Source organism: Artibeus jamaicensis, unplaced genomic scaffold (genome assembly GCF_021234435.1).
Source record: "Artibeus jamaicensis isolate MK-2021 breed Jamaican fruit bat unplaced genomic scaffold, CSHL_Jam_final contig_1803, whole genome shotgun sequence".
Lineage (NCBI taxonomy): Eukaryota > Metazoa > Chordata > Mammalia > Chiroptera > Phyllostomidae > Artibeus > Artibeus jamaicensis.
Window position 1 is genome coordinate 2,543,358 of NW_026521356.1, and position 19,748 is coordinate 2,563,105.

The window sequence follows — 19,748 nt, forward strand, 5'->3', positions numbered from 1 at the left end:
AGTTTTTAAGTTTCTGATCCATCTAGACGCACCAACAGGTAGTTTCCATTGTGGCAAGAGTAGTGATAGAGATATGCACAACCCTGCAGTCAGTGAAAAGGCCACCAGCCAAGTGCTAAAACTGGCACACTCGTTAAAAAGAAGAGGCTGCATCCTGTCTTCGTTCCCAAAAACCAGACCTTCTTCAACGCCCTGGGATCACCTTTTCAATCTGGTCCCCAGTACGAGCTCCACCTGCTGGGGAGCAGATCCCTGACATCAGATGGAGCAAAGACCTTCCCTCAGAGAAACCCAGGGCAAGAGAGACGAACAATGGAGGAGTCTTTAAACTTCAGATTCTTAATCCCTGTGCCTGAGGAGGTGGACGCCACGTCTGCGTACGTTCGGACGGGACTATTAGCACAAAACAGCCCACCGAAAGTCACAGACCTAGAGGACACCGGTACACCAGACCCCAGCGCGCACGCGCAGCAGAGAGCTGCCGCTACGCAAGCGCACTGAGGTCTACCATAGCGCTAAACTGGGCTCGATTCTCTGCGGTCCGAGCTCCATCCCGGGCTCCAGGGCTCCCGGGGAGTGAGGCGCGCAACATGGAAGAGCGGTTAGCCGAATTCCGAGCGGCCCGAAAACGGGCGGACCTGGCGGCCGAAGCCGGCACTTCGAGCCAGAGTGCACAAACCTCGGGAAGGAAGGCGGAAGCAACTGCAACTCCAAAGTCAGCTCTGGGCTGGCTAAAACTGTTCCTGATGTGGAAACGGAGGCCCGCAAGTTCCCAGGCCCAGCCCAGCCTCACTCAGGTGAGAGGAGAGAGGCCTCACCCCCAAGGATGTGGCTTTTGGGCCGCTGTGGTGGCTTCCAGGGAAACTCGGGCCGGGGCCCGCCCCTGCCACCGGGAGGTAGTCTTCAGGCCCCTCCCTGGTGAGGGATTGGCCTGCCTTGGCCCGTCGTGGCCCCGCCCACGGGCCCAGGCCCACAGCCACGCCTCCTGGGTCCCAGACGCTGACTGCTGGCGGAGGCGTAGCTGCTGGCGCTTTCCACGTGTTCCTGGAGTTGGGCGGCCTGTCCCGTATCAAAACTGATAAGTGGGTTTGACAATTTATTTTCCAGGTGGCTCCGGATTACTGGTGGGAAGAAGGGTCTACGTAGTGATTTTCAACCTTTTTCATCTCATGCGTACATAAACTAACTACTCAAATTCTGTGGCACACCTTAAAACATGTTTGCCAACCTAACAAAAAAGTAGGTATAATTTTGATTCATTCATGCCAACCAGCTACTGTTATATTGGCTGCTGTTAATTTTTAAAAAGCTTTTATTTATTTATTTTTAGGGAAGGGAAGGAGAAAGAGAAAGAGAAACATGAATCAGTTGTCTCCAGCTCACCCCCAATGGGGGACCTGGCCCTCAACCCAAACGTGTGCCCTGAGTGGGAATTGAACCAGTGACCTTTCCGTTTGCAGGGCAATACCCAGCCTACTGAACCACACCAGTTGGGGCTGCTGTTGTTTTTTTTATTTGACAGTGTAAGGGTAAAGAGGTCAGTGCCCCTGACTAAATAGGCGTTGCCTGTTTTAAAAATTCTTGCAGCACACTAATTGAATATCGCTGGTCTAGGTGCAGGAAGAAAGCATCTCTGCCCTTAAATCATTAAGAATTGAGTTGAGTTAGTTGAGAGATCATCATTGTGACACCCTGTGGTTTTGGGAAACCTTTTCACAATCGTGCTGAGCCACAGCACTCTGTGAATGGAGGGTAAAAGGTCTAATTGGATAGTGATGAAAAAGTGGCAGTAATTAAGGCTTTATTTGATTTTGCACCTGGACCACATGCAGCCAGTAACCCACATAGCCTGTGCTTTAGAAATGGTATTTAAATACAAAACTTGCGAAAGTGTGGTAGCTGTAACTGCCAGAGGTGGCATGTGTTTGTGTGTTGCTGATGAACTAGAGAAGCTTATTCAGGTTCAAGAATGCATCTTGAAGGTGAAAACAATATTTAGATTAGTATGATAGCTTTCTTGCTTTTTAATTCTTCTAGTAATCTTATTTTCAGATGAACTTAATTCACATCTCTGTACCTTTATTCAGTTTTCACTCATGACTAAAGTGACAAGGTGACTTGCATGTGAAATTGGAGTTTCTAAGTGGGAATGCTGGACAAAATACCAAGGGAAAACTAGTGCTTTGAGACAATCTATAACATGGCCTTTGTACTTCAGAAGTGTAATAAGAGCCAAAAATTCCTTCTGAATTCCTAATTAAGTTCATTATTATTGCACAACATTTGGTTTTAGGGAAATTTTTTTTAAATCATGACTTGTTATTCAATTTTGATATTGTTCTCTGACAGGCAGGGTTCCAACTGATTTGCAGAAAACGTGCTGTAGGTTTCAAACAATCCATTTTCTCACGTGCAATTTGTCTCAGGGTAACTTTATTGTTGACTAGAACTCACTGAGCACAATTGCTTAAGCTTTTGGAATCTACTTCCCTTGCCCCTTTTTCTTCCTGCTGTTAAAAAACAATGTCTCACCCACACAATGAGTTTTCAACTATATGTCTCATTGCCAAAGGAATATGAGATCATTGAGTTGAACTCAGAGAACCTGAACCTGGAGAAAGCTTCCACTGTTAGAACCCAAAAGCTGATTGCCTGACAAAAGGATGAGAAGAAATGCTGGACCTCTCATTGATTCTTATTAATCAAGCTGTTTCTGTCCTAAACTCATTTTCATTGACTCAGTTATCACTCCTGGGTTTGCTTTGGTGTGACAGTTCTCATTAAATTGCTTTTTTTCTAATTTATAATCTATTTCTGCCTAATAATATTGGTGCACACAGTGGCATGTCAGATTTCTTAAGCCTTCTATTGGTAATTGCTTTTTTTCAGTGGTCATTGATAAGGAAGCATCCACATCCTCCTTCCCCTACTCTCGGATTTAGTTTGGGGAAATGCAGTCCCCAAAGTATAATATAATGTTTCTTTCTGTGACAAGCTTCCATAGGATTAGTACGAAAGTGCTTGCAACTTTCTAAAGTCCTGCAGAAACCCCCTGTCTCCCTCCTCAGACATATCCCACACCAGCCCCCAGGGCACCATCTAGCCCCAAGGTCCACTGCCCACACCTGTCTTGCAGCTCCTCACCTCTGACCCTTGGCTCAGGTTGGCCCACTGCTCAAAATGCACTTTTTCTTTGGAGTCACTGGCTAAGCACAGTCTTTGCATCAGCCCCTCAAGTCCAGAAGTCACCTTTTAGTTTCCTCCTTTCCCTCACCACCATTGGTTCATTCAGCAAAATCCTAGCATGTGCCCACCTTGTTCAAGCTACTATCCTGAATTTGGGGAGTCAGTGGGATAAACACAAAGCCCTGCTTTCACAGAACTGCTGTTTGGGTTTGGGGAGGCAGATAGTAAACAAAAGAACAGAATGGTGAATGCTATGAAAGGGGGAGAAAAACACACACTGTGTTAGTGAATTGGGGATATCGGCTGCAGAGTGCCACTTTAAATTGGGTAGGCAGGAGAACCTCACCAAGGGGTTGATATTTCAAAGAAGGAGCCATTCTTGCAGAAACCTGGGGACAAGGCCTAAGACACGTGTAATGGCATTTTTGTTGAGGTTTGTAGAAGAGGGAGCCAGTGAAGTGATAGGAGGGGACTGGGGTGTTCCTCTCAGAGGGAAGTATAAGTGCAGAGGCCCTATAGTGGGAAACAGCTTGGTATTTGGTGGATGGAAGTAGGTATCTTCCCTAAACTATGCCTGTATATGTGCTTTGTTAACCACAAACACTTCCCACTTGCACACAAGATGCACTTGAACTAAAATGCCAAACAAGGCAGAGGAATTCCCCATATCCCACCGCTCCTTTCTTTGTCTCTTTGCCAGTTCTATTAAGCATCACCCACCTCCTTCTACCTCTCTGACTCTTCCACTTACCATCTCCCATAAAGGCTCCTAACAAACAAGGGCTTTGGAGGGAGATCATCCTCAGCTCCTAGACCACCCTCGTCATCTCTGCCTATCACTGTCTGTGTGACTTTAGGGGAGTTACCTAACAACTCAGTGATTCCTTATCAGTAATTTGGGAATAATAATGCCTGCCTAGATTATAGGAGATCAGGGATCTTGAAAGCACTTGGTAAATAAATTATGGCTATAAGGATTATTTTTATACTACCTCAATAATATAATAAATTCCGTTTTACTGTGAATTTCAAGTCATACACTGACTTGCTGATGTTGCTGAAAAAGAAAGCTCTAACAAATAATATTTCTGAAACAACATAAATCAAATGACCTGTATTTTTTTAATCAGGACCAAATAATATTTGTGGCCCCTTCTAAAATTAAGTGGAAAATAGGAGATATAATTGAAGAAATGAACTGAAAGTTCTGCTGTTGATTAAAAACCTATGTTCAGGTACTGTGTTTGGCTCTGGAGACATCAGAAGATAATGACAAGTCTGTGGCTTCGTGGTAACAATCAAGGGACACATGCAACCTATATTAAAAGAGAAACACTTCAGTAAGTGTTTTGCCTAATGTTTATTTTCTTAGACAATTTTTTAAATAAATTTTTTAAAAGATTTCATGTATTTATCTTTAGAGGGGAATGGAAGGAGAGAGGGAGAGAAATACAATATATGGTTGCCTCTCATGCATCCCCTACTGGGGACTGGCCTGCAACCCAGGCATGTACCCTGACTGGGAATCGAACCGCAATCTTTTGGTTTGCAAGCCTGCACTCAATCCACTGAGCTACACCAGCTGGGGCTGTTTTCTTAGACAATTTTTTAATAGTCATCTGTATATCATATTGTGTGTTCACCACCCTAAGTAAAATCTCCTTCCATCACCACTTACCCCCTTTACCCTTTTCTGTCTCCCCCCACCCCTCTGGTAATCACCGTGCAATTGTCTGTGTCTATGAGTTTTCTTTCTTCCTTTTCAAAGGATCTTATTTATTTATTTATTTTTAGAGAGATGGGAAGGAAGGAAGAAAGAGAAGGAGATAAACATCAACAAATGAGAAAAACATTGATCGGCTACCTCTCACACGCCCCCCACTGGGGAACTGGCCCAAAACCCGTACCCTGACGGGGAGTCCAACTGGAGACCTCAGTGCACTGAGCCACACCTGCCAGGGCTATGAGTTTTCTTTTTCTTTGCTTAATCCCTTCACCTTTTTCACTCAGCCCCCCGCCCCACTCCCCTCTGACAGCTGTCTGTCTATTCTCTGTATCTGTGGGTCTGCTTCTTCTTTGTAAGTTTAAGTTACTGAAAAAGTAAATAAAATTAAAAAATAAAAGAGACATTTCAATGCTGAATAGTGTGGTGCTCAATGAGAAAGAGCCAGTCAGTGATTGGGGAGGCAGAGGCCGTGTTCTCTGCATGGCCAAGAAGGTCTGGGCATACACAGCTCAGCAATCGTGCTTGCCTGGAAGGAAGGCAAGGGGCTGAGGACTGTAAAGGGAACAGACTATTCCAGGCCACGGACAGGCAATGTCTCTGGGTAGTAAGACCAATTGAACTGGAGTAGAGGGTACATTTGTTCAGCATTAGAGTATGTTGTACAGGAAATTTTTTAGACCATCATTTTTAAAATGGTTAGTCATGACCTTTTAGTGAGTGTTGAAATAAGACAAATCTAGCCCTCTGTTAAAATAAATTTTAAAAAATAGAATAGAAAATGACAGCTTCATATGTAATGAAGGTATTTGTTGATTTGTGAAATGTTTTTTCTGTTGTATACATATATACATACATGCATATTATGCATACTGGGTCACAGTACAAAATTAAACATTTTAATTGTAAATCATACCCAAAAAAGTTTGGAAAATATTGGAATAGAGATCAAGCTCCCTAAATCTACCAAAATACCTGTGTCTCCCATTAGCACTCAGCCCAGGAGTCTGTGTACTGGCATTTCTAATACTGACATTTCTATCTGTTGAATAAATGGAAGGCTTTGGATTCCAGCCCAAGGAATTTAAATTTTAACCTGTATGCTGTAACAGTTTGTCGAAGGCTTTGTGAACAGGAGGTTGACTGGTATTTGGGAGATTCATTTAGCAACTGTCTGTACATAGGATGGCATGAAGAGGGAAGAGCTAGGAGACAGAGAATCCTCCTAGGAGACCTTGCCTGAGTCATTAGATGTGTAGGATGGTCACAGAATGGGTTGTGGCTAGAACTTTAATTTTTATTTTCATGTGGAAGGGGTTTTTGTTTTCTCTTTCTGGCGTAGTTCTCATTTTAGAATGATGTCACTCAAAATTTTAGCTCATCTAATCCAATCATCAAACATTGACTCTGTGTGTGAAGTATACAGTGGCTCTTGCATTATCAGTTACTGGGGAGCTTCTGTGTGAGGCACAAATTAGTGCTCGTTAGCAGCAGACTCACACATCTGAGAAAATGTCTCCCATGAAGGGGAACCTATCCACATGCCGTATGGTTTTTGTCCAGTCACCTCACTAAGTGCTGATCAGTTTTGATTCCGTCGGAGCAGGGCAGGGCAAGGAAATAGAAATCAATGAGCCAGAAGCCTTCCTGGAGCAATGGGAGCTGTATCTCCAGATTCGTTTTCATCCCCTCAGACCCATTACCCTTTATTCTTACTTTTGTTTGTTTGTGTCCTAGGAGGCCTCTCAGCCTGGGAGCAGCACATCACAGCCCCCACGGAGAACAGCCATTCCCCCGCCATTGCCACAGGACCAATCCTTCCTGACCAGCATCACTTTCTTGAAGGTTCTTCTCTGGTTGGTCCTGCTGGGACTGTTTGTGGAGCTGGAATTTGGCCTGGCTTATTTTGTCCTGTCCTTGTTCTACTGGATGTATGTTGGGACACGGGGCCCTGGGGAGAAGAAGGAGGGAGAGAAGAGCGCCTACTCTGTGTTCAACCCAGGCTGCGAAGCCATCCAGGGCACCCTGACTGCAGAGCAGTTCGAGCGAGAGTTACAGTTTAGACCCCTGGAGGGGAGATAGGGCCAGCTGCGTGTTATCAGCTAGCCTCCCAGCAACTCAGCCCTCCTGGCACGTGGCCTGGTGGGTTTGTTCAGGTGTCCCAGATTAAGGACAATTTGTAAGTTATTCCTTTGACCATACGGTTCTACCTGCTTTCCCTCATCTTCTGCTGCAGTTCCATCTCTGAACTTCTCTGGTTTTGGTGAAAATCCCTGAAAGACACTCACTGTAGGTCTGATGCAATTTATAAAAACTAAATACTCAAAAGGAGACTTGTCTGTCTCATTATTTTGAGAGAGATGATTTTAGAGCACTAGAAAGGCACTGGGGAGATAACTGTAAAACATCCAGCTGTTTGTTTTAATGGCCAGGTCCGTCAGGATTGTGCATTAAAAGTAAATGTTCTCTTTAAGTCTTTTCATAGTTACAGCATTTTACTTCCTGAAAGGTTTAAGTTGCAAGTTTTGATTGGGGGGGGGGCTTGTTTTGTTTTTTCCTTCCTGTTTTGTTTTGCTTTTTTTGGTCATTAATAGTATTAAAAAATAAAATATCTTTAAAACTGCCACTGGTGTGGCTCAGTTAGTTGTGTGTCCTGCAAAGTGAAAGGTTTGATTCCCCATAAGGGCACATTCCTGGGTTGTGGGTTTGGTCCTTGGTTGGCCCGCAAATGAAAGACAACCAGTTGATGTGTCTCTGTCATATCGTTTCTCTCCATCTCTTCCTCCCTTCTCACTCTCTCTAAATAAATTAATTAAATAAGTAAATTAAATAAATGAAACAGCTACTTTTCAGAAACAGATCCTATTGCCCGTCTCCATCCTCTGCTCTCCTCAGTGATTCTGCCCCTGCTCAGTGAAGGATATAGTAGGAGAAGACAAAGCCCTGGGTAATGTGTGGGGAGGGCTTTCACAAAGTCGGCATGGGTAGATTTGATAAGTAGTTATTAACGATAATGCCAGCCAGAAAAAATTCTCGAGTGTGTACAGAGGAGAGCTCTGCAACTGGAACTCCAGACTTATTGGTGGTTTGGGGAGTTTCTTATATTCTAAGGGCTTTAGAGTGAGCAGTCCCTGTGCCTGTCGGCCTTTGGTGAGAAGTTACGTAAATATCGATAATCAGACTTGCTTTCAGTGTTTTCTTCAGTACAAAGCCAGGACTTGGGTCATTAAAATTGGGCTAAACAAGTCATTAAAAACTTATTTAATAGATTATACTGATGAATAAGAAAGCTCTAGTTTTAAAGCAATAATGTTTTCCAGACTTAAGATTTTAAGAAATTAATGATTCCTCAGCAGGTTTCCCACTTCAGAATTCAGTTGTTAATTCTTATACTATGAAGGTAACTTTACTATTTATGAGATGTTATTAAGCAATGGAGGCCTACTGTTAATTCTTTTTTTTATTGCCTGATTCATTTGTATAGCAAACTCTTAGCTCAGTTTATTTTTTATTTTTTAAAGATTTTATTTATTTATCTTTAGAGGGGAAGGAGAGAGGGAGAGAAACATCAATGTATGGTTGCCTTTCATGCATCCCCTGCTGGGAACTGGCCTGCAGGGAACCAGCATGCAACCCGGGCATGTGCCCTGACTGGGAATTGAATTGCGATCCTCTGGTTCACAGACCTGTGCTTAGTCCACTGAGCTACACCAGCCAGGGCTTAGCTCAGTTTAGTTATCTTTTATTCATTGAATGCCAGTACTCTGCTAGGTGCTTGAGATATACTGAGAAAAACAGACATTTTCCCAGTTCTTTAAGCATACAGTCTAGCCAGGAGTGGGGTAGTAGACAAAGTAAAACCAGCATTTCCAGCAATACAGTGAGATAAGTTTTAGTTACAGGATGTGTACTGAGAGGATGCTCTCATTTATCACACTTTGTGGCCAACTCACCCCATGTGTTTCAGCCCTTGGTGAAAATTCTGCTATGCGTTGCTGTTCTCCACAGCCCTTTGGGAATTTGGCTGTCCCTCAGAGTCATCCAATTGAGCAGAAGGCCCTCTTAGTTCAGAAAGAAGTCTTTTCTTCCATGACTTCTGTGTGAAGCGCATCTGTAGAGAGTATGGGAAACAGATGAATCCCTGTCAAACATTTGATTACATTAAGATCCATGATTTTGTTTTCCAATTTATTTTCTTAAGGCTTTCTTCATTTCCCTGATATTTTACTTGGGCTTTTCCATTTCATAAAAGCCAATACAAGGAAGAAATCTCTTTGATCAATAAGCATGGTTCTAGGAAACAATGAATTTGCATTTTAAAAATATATAATTCAAACCTTCCCCTAAAACAAAGTGCCTGTAACTCTATAGTAGGAATATTGGATCCAATTAGTAATCCCAGCAAGGTAGATATTTCTCTTAAATATAGAAGAGAATCAACTTATGAGTAGACCTCACTAGTGTTCTTTGAAAATGTGGCTGTTTCTTAATGAGGTAGAGCCTTGGTCCAGAAGCCCCTTTTTCATGGGATTTTCTGGGAACCATTTGTCACCTCTCCTTGCTCACTTCTTCTCAAAGGTTGCATAATGACAGCATTAACTTCTAGGAAAAGTGGGGTGTGAACCAATTAAATGCTTGGCGGGGAAGAGAGGAAAGGACTGTATGTATTTGCTGTTCTGATCAGACCATTAAGCTTTAGGTGCAGTCTTGATTTCCTGAATTTAGAAAGCACCATTGATCTCAGAATTTCCACTCAGGGCCTGACCATTAGCCCAGCAAGCAGCTTCCTTTAAAAGGCTTCTTCTTGTCATTAAGAAACTTGAGTCCCAGGGCTGCATTTAGTCCCTAGGATAGCTGCGTGCACAGGTGAAGTTGTTTCTATTCAAATCTTACCAGTAAATTGCCTTTTGCTCTTATTTCACATTGTCCTATCTTGCCTATTCACAGGGACTGTTAAGCGAGCCTTTATTTGTAGGGCTGGAAGGGACCCCAAAATGCCATCAAATATGTCCTTCCTGCCTAGGGCAGGGCTGCATTTATCCCTGACTAAATTTCCCCCCCCAGTGACCCCTAAAGAAGAGGAATCCAGGTACAAGATTCAGGCTCTTCTAGGCAGTTCTTCATCGAAAGAATTTGAGCCATCCCCCTCACCACCACCCCAGGTTATTTCTTATTCTAATCTGAGTGGACACTGAGCGTCCCCAGTCTGGTAAACCCTTACTCAGTTATCTCCTTGTCTTCTCTGTTCTTCAGGCTAACCCATCTGAGTTGTGCTTCTGTGACAATCACTTTGAATCTAGCCCTCACTTGCTCTGAGGGTTCCAGGTCTGGGTGGGGATGAATGAATGTTGGTAGGTGCAATGACTGAACAGCTCTGGAGTTTTTTATCAGTGATGATTTAGTCATGTATATTTTGTGCTATTAGGATTGTGCTTTGAGTCTCAGAGATCTTCCACATTAACCTTTTGACTGATCTGTACATAAAATTAAGCTCACAATCTGCACACACACACAAAAAAAAGAAATTAGGAAGTTAGACAGTTGGCAGAACCAGTGATCCTCAGTTGGGCAGAAGAAAGTAAAATTCTGTGTTTTTGGTTCCTGCCACTCACACTGTAAACCTATTTGCCAGCAAATATTTGTAGGCACACTGGTCCTGGCACTGCTGGGGACGTCTTCTGCAGTCTGAATCCCCTGTAAGGGTCAGGATGCAGATGGGGCTGGGGTGCCACGGAGCATCTTGCCACCAGGGGGTTGCAGAGAGCTGCTGCTGTCCATCAGGTCTCTTCCCATCACTCTTGATAATTTTGTCCCATGCAAAACTTCTGGATGTTTATCTGCACCACTTCTGCCGATTTTCAGGCAGTCTTTTCAGTCTTAAGATTCACAGAGGAAAGGGCCCAGCAGAGGTCCTGGGAGAGGCATAGAAGCTACCAGGCTGATTTATATGTATTTTTAAGTAAAACAACAGTCCCTCTCTAGACTTAGCAGGCAGTATTGCAGTCAAGGGGGCTAGCCCTGTGCTTCTCTACATCTGAGCTTTGTGGGGAGAAAAAAGGCGAGTAACTTACACAGCTGGCAGAGAAACTTGATCCCTGAGTCAAGAGAGTAACATTTCAATTGTATGCTTTGGTTCCTGTCATATATACTTTTATTTCATTGGAGCCATGGGTTGGATAATGACTTGAATCTCACTCTCCAAAAGCTGAGAGAGAACACAAAGTAACTACATACAGAACCACATCATAAAGCATGTAACAACATAGAAGTTTATAAAGGTATAAGATGTGTGTGTAGGAGTCATCAGAAGAGATTGCTTTCAAATCTAAATTCTATACTAGGTAGGATTGTCACTTTTATATGAAAAAGGCTAAGTTTATCTAAGTCAAGGATGAATGTTTTGCCAAGTGTGGTCTATGGACCACTTGCATTGGGATCTCCTGTGGTAACGGTAACGTGCGGATTCCAGGGCCTCACCCAGACCCACTGACTCAGAATGCCTGGGGGTAGGACCCCCAAGACTATGCATTTAACTACCTTGGGATAACCTCTAGTTTACTAAAGAGAAGAGCTGCTGACATAAGTCATAAATGTTAGAATAGGAAGAAAACAGTATACATTAGATCCAAGCCAAGAAAGACAACTGTGTATTTTATCTTTTAATTGATTAAATTTATTGTTGGTAACACTGGTTAATAAGATTATATAGGTTTCAAGCATAGATCTCTATGGTACATGATCTATATATTGCATTATGCGCCCACCACTCCAAGTCAAATCATCTTCTATCACCGTACATTTGACCCCTTATACCCTTTACTACCCCACCCCGCTCCCTCCGGTAACCACTACACTGTTGTCTATCAGTTTCAGTTTTATAGTCCACATGAGTGACATCATATAGTTCTTCACTTTTTCTGGCTAACTTATTTTGCTTAGCATAATATCTCAAGGTCCATCTATCTAAGTTGTCGCAAATGGCAGTATTTAATCTTTTCTCAAGGCTGAGTAGTATTTCACTGTATATATGCACCAGTTCTTCTTTATCCAATCATCTGTTGAAGAACACTTTGTTTGTCTCCATTTCTTGGCCACTGTGAATAGTGCTGCAATGAACATAGGGTGCGCATATCTTTGCAAATAAATGTTTTCAAATTTTTCCAGTAGATACCCAGAAGAGGGGTTGCTGCATCACATGGTAACTCTATTCTTAAGTTTTTGAGGAGTCTCCATACCGTTTTCCATAGTGGCTGTTCCAGTTCACATTCCCTCCAGCAGTGAATGAAGGTTTTTTTCTACACAACCTCTCTAACACTTGTTATTACTTTTCTTGTTGATAACAGCAATTCTAACAAATGTGAAGGAGTACATCCATTGTAGTTTTGATTTGCATTTCCCTAATCACTAATGAAGTTGAGCATCTTTTCATATATATCTGTTGACCATTTGTATGTCTTCCTGGAAAAAGTGTCTGCTCAGGTCCTCTGACCATTTTTTAATGGAATTGTTTGTTTGCTTGGTTTTAGGTTATATGCATTCTTTATATATTTAGGATATTAACCCCTTGTTGGAGCTGTTGTTTGCAAATATCTTCTCCCATTCAGTCATTGCCTTTTTGTTTTGTTGGCAGGTTCTTCTGCTGTGCAGGAGCTTTTTAGTTTGATATAGTCCCATTTATTTAGTTTTGCCTTTACTTCCCTAGTCAAATTCATAATTCATAAAATGAATTTATGGGGTCAAATTCATAAAATGTTCTCACCCTGGCCAGTGTGGCTCAGTTGGTTGGCGCATCATCCCATACACCAAAAGGTTGTGAGTTCAGTTCCTGGTCAGGGTGCATACTTGGGCTGTGGTCCGATCCCTGGTCGGGACACATACAGGAGACAGCCAGTAACGATGTTTCTCCTCTCTCTTCTCTCTCTTCCCTCTCCCTCCCTCCGTCCCTCCCTCTCTCTCTCCCTCTCTCTCTCTCTCCCCACCTTCCTCTCTAAAAGCATTGAAAAAATATCTTTGGTGAGGATAAGAAAATAAAATAGAATGTTCTCTATGACCAAGGTTTCTAAGTTTCTTAAATACCTATGTTTTCTTCTATGTAATTTATTATTTTAGACCTTATTTTTAGGGCTTTGATCTATTTTGAATTAATTTTTGTACATGGGGACAAACTGTAGTCTAGTTTTATTCTTTTGCATATGACTTTCCAATTTTCCCAGCACATTTATTGAAGAAGGTTTTTTTTTCTCCATTACATGTTTTTTGCTCAAACAAAAATTATTTACCCATACATGTGGTTTTATTTCTGGGCTCTCAATTCTGTTTCATTGATTCATGTGTCTGTTTCTGCCCATATCATGCTGTTTTGATTATTGATGCTCTGTAGTATAATTTGAAGTCAGGTAGTATGATACCTCCAGCTTCCTTTTTTTCTAAGGATTGCTTTGGCAATTGGAGTCTTTTGTGGTTTTATACAAATCTGATGATTTTTTGTTCTATTTCTTTAAAAAATGTCATTGGGATTTTGATGGGGATTGCACTAAATCTGTATATTGCTTTGGGTAATATAGACATGTTAACTGTTTATTCTTCAAATCCAGGAACACAGACTAGCTTTTCATTTTATTGTATTTTTTCAGTCTCTTTTAATAATGCTTTGTAGTTTTCAGTATACATATGTCCTTCACATTCTTTGTTAAGTTTATTCCTAGGTATTTTATTCTTTTTATTGCAATTGCAAAAGGAATTGTTTTGTTTTGTTTTCATTTCTTTTTCTGAAATTTCATCATTAGTGTATAGGAATGCAGTGAATTTTTGTCCATTGATTTTTGTATACTGCAACTTTACTGTATTTGTTTATTGTTTCTAATAATTTTTAGTGGAGTCTTTAGAGTTTCTATGTAAAGAACCATGTCGTCTGAAAAAAGTGACACTTCATTCCCAATTTTGAATGCCTTTTATTTCTTTCTCTTCCTGATGCTCTGGCTACGACTTCCAGTAGTATGTTGAATGAGAGTGGTAAGAGTGGACATCCTTGTCTTACTCCTGATTTTAGAGGAAAAGCTTTTAGTTTTTCATCATTGAGTATGATATTAACTGAGGGTTTGTCATATATAGCCTTTATTATGTTGAGATACTTTCTACGCTGGTTTTATTGAGTACTTTAATCATAAATGGATGTTGTATCTTATCAAATGCTTTTTTGGGTCTTTTGATAAGACCATATGATTTTACCCTTTGTTTTGTTAATGTGGTATGTTATTTTGATTGATTTGTGTATGTTGAACCATTCTTGTACCCCTAGAATGAAGCCTAGTTGATTGTAATGTATTATTTTTTAATGTATTGTGGTATTCGATTTGCTAGGATTTTGTTTAGGATTTTAGTGTCTGTATTTATCAGAGATGCTGGTCTGTAGATGTATGTGTTTTGGTGTCAGGGTTATGTTGGGCTCATGTGTTAGGGAGTATTGCCTCTTCAATTTTTTGGAAAAGTTTGACAAGAGTAAGTATCAAATCTTTGAGTATTTGATAGAATTCACTGATGAAGCCATCTGGTCCTGGGCTTTTATTTTTTGTGAGGTTTTTAATGGTTGTTTAAATTTCCTCACTGTTGATCGATCTGTTTAGACTTTTCAGTTCTTCATGATTCAATCTAGGAAGGTTATATATTTCTGGGAACTTACCTATTTCTTCTAGGTTATTGAATTTGGTGGCATAGTCTTTTGTAGTATCCCAGCATTATCCTTTGTATTTCTCTGTTGTCTGTGATTACTTCTCTTTCATTTCTGATTTTGTTTATTTGGAGTCTTTTCTCATTTTTCCTTAGTATGTTTAGCTAGGAGTTTATCAATTTTATTAATCTTTTCAAAGAACCATCTCTTTGTTGTATTAATTTTTTTGTATAGTCTTTTAGTTCTCTATCTCATTCAATTTAGATATATATATATTTTTAAAGGAGAGCAACAAAGTTTGCTATTTGTCAGACTGTTCATTTGGAATGTCAAAGCTACAAAAATATATATATGGCTTTAAAAGGATGAGGAACTAACTCCAAGGACTGTATGGTAATGAAATGTGCTTTATCTTCAAGGTTTTTTGAAAACACAATTATTACAAAAAGAAGTACATCCTCACTTTAGAACATTTTGAACTATAGAAAAAATAAAGTATTTTAAGTTTGTACATATGTGCATATATTTCAGAACTCAGGAGGTACATAGGATCTCCAGTGATAAAGTCTTTCTCCTACTGTGTCATGTTTGTTCTCTCCCAATCCCACAACTGGTAGTATCCTCTATACACTATTCTTCTTTCTGCTTGCTTTTTCTCTTTTAGGTTTTTGGGCTTGATTTCTAGGCAATTGAAGTTTTTATGTATATAAAAGAGTGACCTGGTCCAGTTTTCATGGTTGAAAGGTCACTGGGGCTGTCATGTGGAGAGCAGATTCTCTGTGTCATTCATCTGCCCGTCCATCCGTCCACCCAGCTGTTCATTCATCCATTCATTTATGGAGCATCTGATTTATTGTTTTTGTTGGTGAAAATATTTATGCATTTCTATACAGCCATCAGATTTTACTGACAAATATTGACATTATGGCAAAATTATTGGCTTATGATGTATCTTTTTACATTCTACCTTTTATGTTTAAGTGGAAGGTTTTAATTTGGGGAAATCAATAATATTAATGATAATGACAATTAAAAACTAAATCAGAATATCCTAAAAGTCAACACAATAAAAATTAGAAACATTTTAGAAAAGAAATAAAATAAAACCTGTAACCATTTGTTTCCAGAACAAATACACTTATGCATTCATCAGTTTAACAGTTTTGGACAGCATTTTACTGAATTTTTTTTTCTGAATTCATTCTTTCATTAATGAAAGAATTACAATCTATAAATTTGACCAAATGAGGCATAACAATTGACTAACCAGCACCTGCCTTTTCATCTTATATGAATCTATCAGATCTTTCCCATCTATCTTCATCCATTTATCTCTGTCTGGGGATTTGGTTCATATTTATTTATTTCTCTCTCTTTCTGTTTTACAATTTTATTAGATAATTTACTTTATTCGTATTTTGCCAGTTGTTCCACCAATATTCTTTATAGCAAAATAGAACTTTTTTCTTTCTGCTTCAGTATTCTACCCTGGGTCATGATTTCTTATGAAGAGAATCAAAAGCCTAACATAGTAAAGCTCATAGTATCTGAGCTTTACCAGAGCTTTACAGAGAACATGGAGTTGTGCTCCCTTTTCTTGTGGAGCTTGCAGTCAAATGGGGGAGGCAGTCAATAACCAGACAGTTACAGTGTGGTAATAAGCACTATGAGAATCTGATGTCTAAACAAGAATCAGAGCATAGAAAAGTTATAGCAAAACTGTCAAAACACTTATAGAGTTAGGGAGGGCTTCCTGGAGGTGGTGACATTGTCTTGAATTCAAAGAAACATCATTCCCTAGGGAAGAGGGCAGGTGGGCAAGGAGGTAGCATTTCAGGTTCAGGAAACCATGTGGTAAAAAGATGATAACCATGGTGGAGAATAGCAGCTTGGCAAAAATGGATGAATTCTGAGGCTTTCTATTATTTATTCACACTAGTTGATAAATATATGTATCAACTAGTGTGTGTGTGTGTGTGTGTCATATATATAAAAGCTATTGATTTTAGTATATTAATATTATACTAGCTCTTGCCTTTTAATGAATTTTCTTACTAATTATAATAGTTTTTGAGTTGATTCTATTGGATTTTTCACATACATAATTATTTTTTTCAAATAATATAAAATATAGCTCCTCTTTTTCCAATTTTTATATTTCTAGTTTTTTCCTGTATTTAATTACACTAAAATATCAAGGAAGATGTTAAATCAGAATATAGTCAATGATACCTTTTTCTTGTTCTTGACTTTGATGAGCATGCATTACTATTATCCCATTAAGCATGATGCTGGCTTTGGGGTCAGTGGATGGATAGATAGAACTCTTAAGAAATTATTCATCTCTACTTACAGTATTAAAAGGTTTTATTTCCTTAAAAAAGAATAGGTGTTGAATTCCACAAAATCATTCAGTGTAAAAGGTACTGATTATGTGATTTTTCTCTTTGATCAATTAATTTAATTGTGTTATAGATTTACTCATATTGGAGGATCCTTTTATCCTGCAGTAACTAATTCTTGAATGTAATGTACTATTATTTTAATATGCTAATAAGTTCTGTTTGTTAATACATTTTTAGAGAGAGGAAGGGAGGGGGAAAGAAAGGGAGAAAAACATCAGTGTGAGAGAAAAACATCAATTGGTTGCTTCTCACAGCCTCCATCTGGGTACCAGACCTGCAACAAAGGCATTTGCCCTCACTAGAATCACGCTGGTAACCTGTCCACCTGTGGAGTGATGCCCAACCCACAGAGTCACACCAGTCAGGGCTCTGTTAATATTTTTATTTATATTTTAAGTCAATTTTTATGAGTATATAGTCTTTTTTCAGATTTTAGAATATATAGGACTTCTGCCAAGATGCAGGCATAGGTGGAAGCACTGTGCCTCCTCCCACAACCAAGTTTAAAAACAACAAAGTTTAGCAACAAAAACACAGCCAAAACCACAGAAAATTGAACTTCACAAAAATCTGACAACAATGAACCCTTCAGCCAAACCAGTATGAGGGGCAGAGCCAGCAGCAGAGCGGGGGTGGGGGGGGTCGTGTTCGGGCAGGAAGACTGGACTGACCCAGGCATGTGACCCAGGCGCACCGGCAGCTGTAGGTGGACCCCAGGTGTGGAGAAGCGGGCAGACCCACTGAGGGCACAAGGTGGTGGACTCACTGAAGGCTGACCACGGTCATACATTTGCGCACAGATAAACCGGTGAAGGAGGGAGTGGTGAGACAGACGGTGCAGGCCCCAGTGGCAGGAAGTGGCGGAGGGGACCGCCATTGTCCCTCCCTGACCCCTCCCCCACCTACAGTGTCACAAACCAGCAACCTGGGTGGCCCGGCCCTGGTGAACAACTAGGGCTCCGCTCTTCATACGTAACAGGCACCAACAGATCAAAACATGGCTCAAGAACAACTCAGAGCCCCAGAGCCGATAAATCTAAGTGACCAAGAAATAGCCAAACTTTCAGATGCACAGTTCAAAACACTGGTGATCAGGATGCTCACAGAACTGGTTGATTTTAGTCACAAATTAGAGGAACATATGAAGGCTAAACTAATTGAAATGAAGGGAAATGCACAGGAAACCAATAGTGATGGAAAGGAAACTGGGACTCAAATCAAAGGAGTGGACAAGAAAGAGGAAAAAAATGACCAAACAGAAAAGAATGTACAAACAAGAATTCAAAAGAATGAGGAGAGGCTTAGGAACCTCCAGGACATCTTTAAACGTTCCAACATCAGAATTATAGGGGTGCCAGAAGGGGAAGAGGAACAGCCACAAGTGGAAAACTTATTTGAACAAATAATAAAGGAGAATTTCCCCAAGATGGCAAAGGAAATAGACTTCCAGGAAATCCAGGAAGCTCAGAGAGTCCCAAAGAAGTTGGACCCAAGAAGGAGCACACCAAGGTACATCATAATTACATTAGCCAAGATTAAAATGAAGGAGAGAATTCTAGAAGCAGCAAGAGATAAGGGGACAGTCACCTACAAAGGAGTTCCCATCAGACTGTCAGCTGATTTCTCAAAAGAGACCTTAACAGGCAAGAAGGGGCTGGAAAGAAGTATTCCAAGTCATGAAAGGCAAGGACCTACATCCAAGATTGCTCCACCCAGCAAAGCTTTCATTTAGAATGGAAGGGCAGACAAAGTGCTTCTCAGATAAGATCAAATTCAAGGAATTCATCATCACCAAGCCCTTATTATATGAAATGTTAAAGGGACTTACCTAAGAAAAAGGAGATAAAAAAGATGAACAGTGAAAGGACAGCAAACTCAGTTATTAAAAACCATACCTAAAACAAAAGCAAACTAAGAGGACAGCTAGATCAGGAGCAGAACCATAGAAATGAAGATCACATGGAGGGTTAGCAACAGGGGAGTGGGAGGAGGAGGAGAGGGGAGAAGGTACAGAAAATAAGTAGCATAGATGATAGGTAGAAAATAGATGGGGAGGGCAAGAATAGTAGGGGAAATACAGAATCTAAAGAACTTGAAACACGTGGTCATAAACTAAAGGGGGGGAACAGTGGGGGAGGGGGTGTACAGGGTGGAGGGGAATGAAGGGGAGAATAGAACAACTGTAATGGCATAATCAATAAAATATATTTAAAAAGAGAATATATAAAAGCATATTTTTAGGTCTTCATTACAAATTGTATCCTTTTATTTATCCTCACCAAAGGACTTTTTTATTTATTTTATTTTATTTTTATTGTACTTTTTTCATTACTATTTAGTCCCCTTATGCAGCTTCCCCGCAGGAATCACCACACTGTTGTCCATGTCCGTGAGTCCTTTTTCCTTTTTGCTCAATCCCTTCACATCCTAACCTTTCCTGCTAGCTGTCATCCTGTTATCCACCTATGGGTCTGTCCCCATTTTCCTTATTAGTTCAGTTTGTTCTTTAGATTCCACATATGGGTAAAATCATATGGTGTTTCTTTTCCTTTGACTGGCTTGTATGATTTAGCATAATGTTTCCAGGTCTGTCCATTCTGTTGCAAAGGGTAAAATTTTCTTTTTTTTCACAGCTGAGTAGTATGCCATTGTGTAAATGTCCTGTAGTTGTTTTATCCAGTCATCTACTAATGGACACTTAGACTGCTTCTGTATCTTGGTGATTGTAAATGACTTGGCAGTGAACATAGGGGTGCTTATCTTCTTT

The 19,748-nt window shown here is 40.4% G+C and overlaps 1 protein-coding gene across 1 annotated transcript; it reads left to right on the forward strand.

The window, feature by feature from the left end:
• The first annotated feature begins 487 nt into the window (after nucleotides 1–487).
• SAYSD1 (SAYSVFN motif domain containing 1) lies at nucleotides 488–7,490 on the forward strand. The gene is made up of 2 exons (XM_037146255.2): nucleotides 488–797; nucleotides 6,647–7,490. Exons 1-2 carry the CDS (start codon nucleotides 591–593, stop codon nucleotides 6,989–6,991), a joined length of 552 nt encoding a protein of 183 aa, XP_037002150.1. The 5' UTR covers nucleotides 488–590; the 3' UTR covers nucleotides 6,992–7,490.
• Nucleotides 7,491–19,748: the final 12,258 nt, after the last annotated feature.

Excerpts from the sequence above, each read along its gene's own strand:
- SAYSD1 (XM_037146255.2), top strand. The coding sequence starts at position 591 with ATGGAAGAGCGGTTAGCCGAATTCCGAGCGGCCCGAAAACGGGCGGAC. Across the intron at positions 798-6,646 it reads CCCAGCCCAGCCTCACTCAG|GAGGCCTCTCAGCCTGGGAG; the intron begins GTGAGAGGAGAG and ends TTTGTGTCCTAG.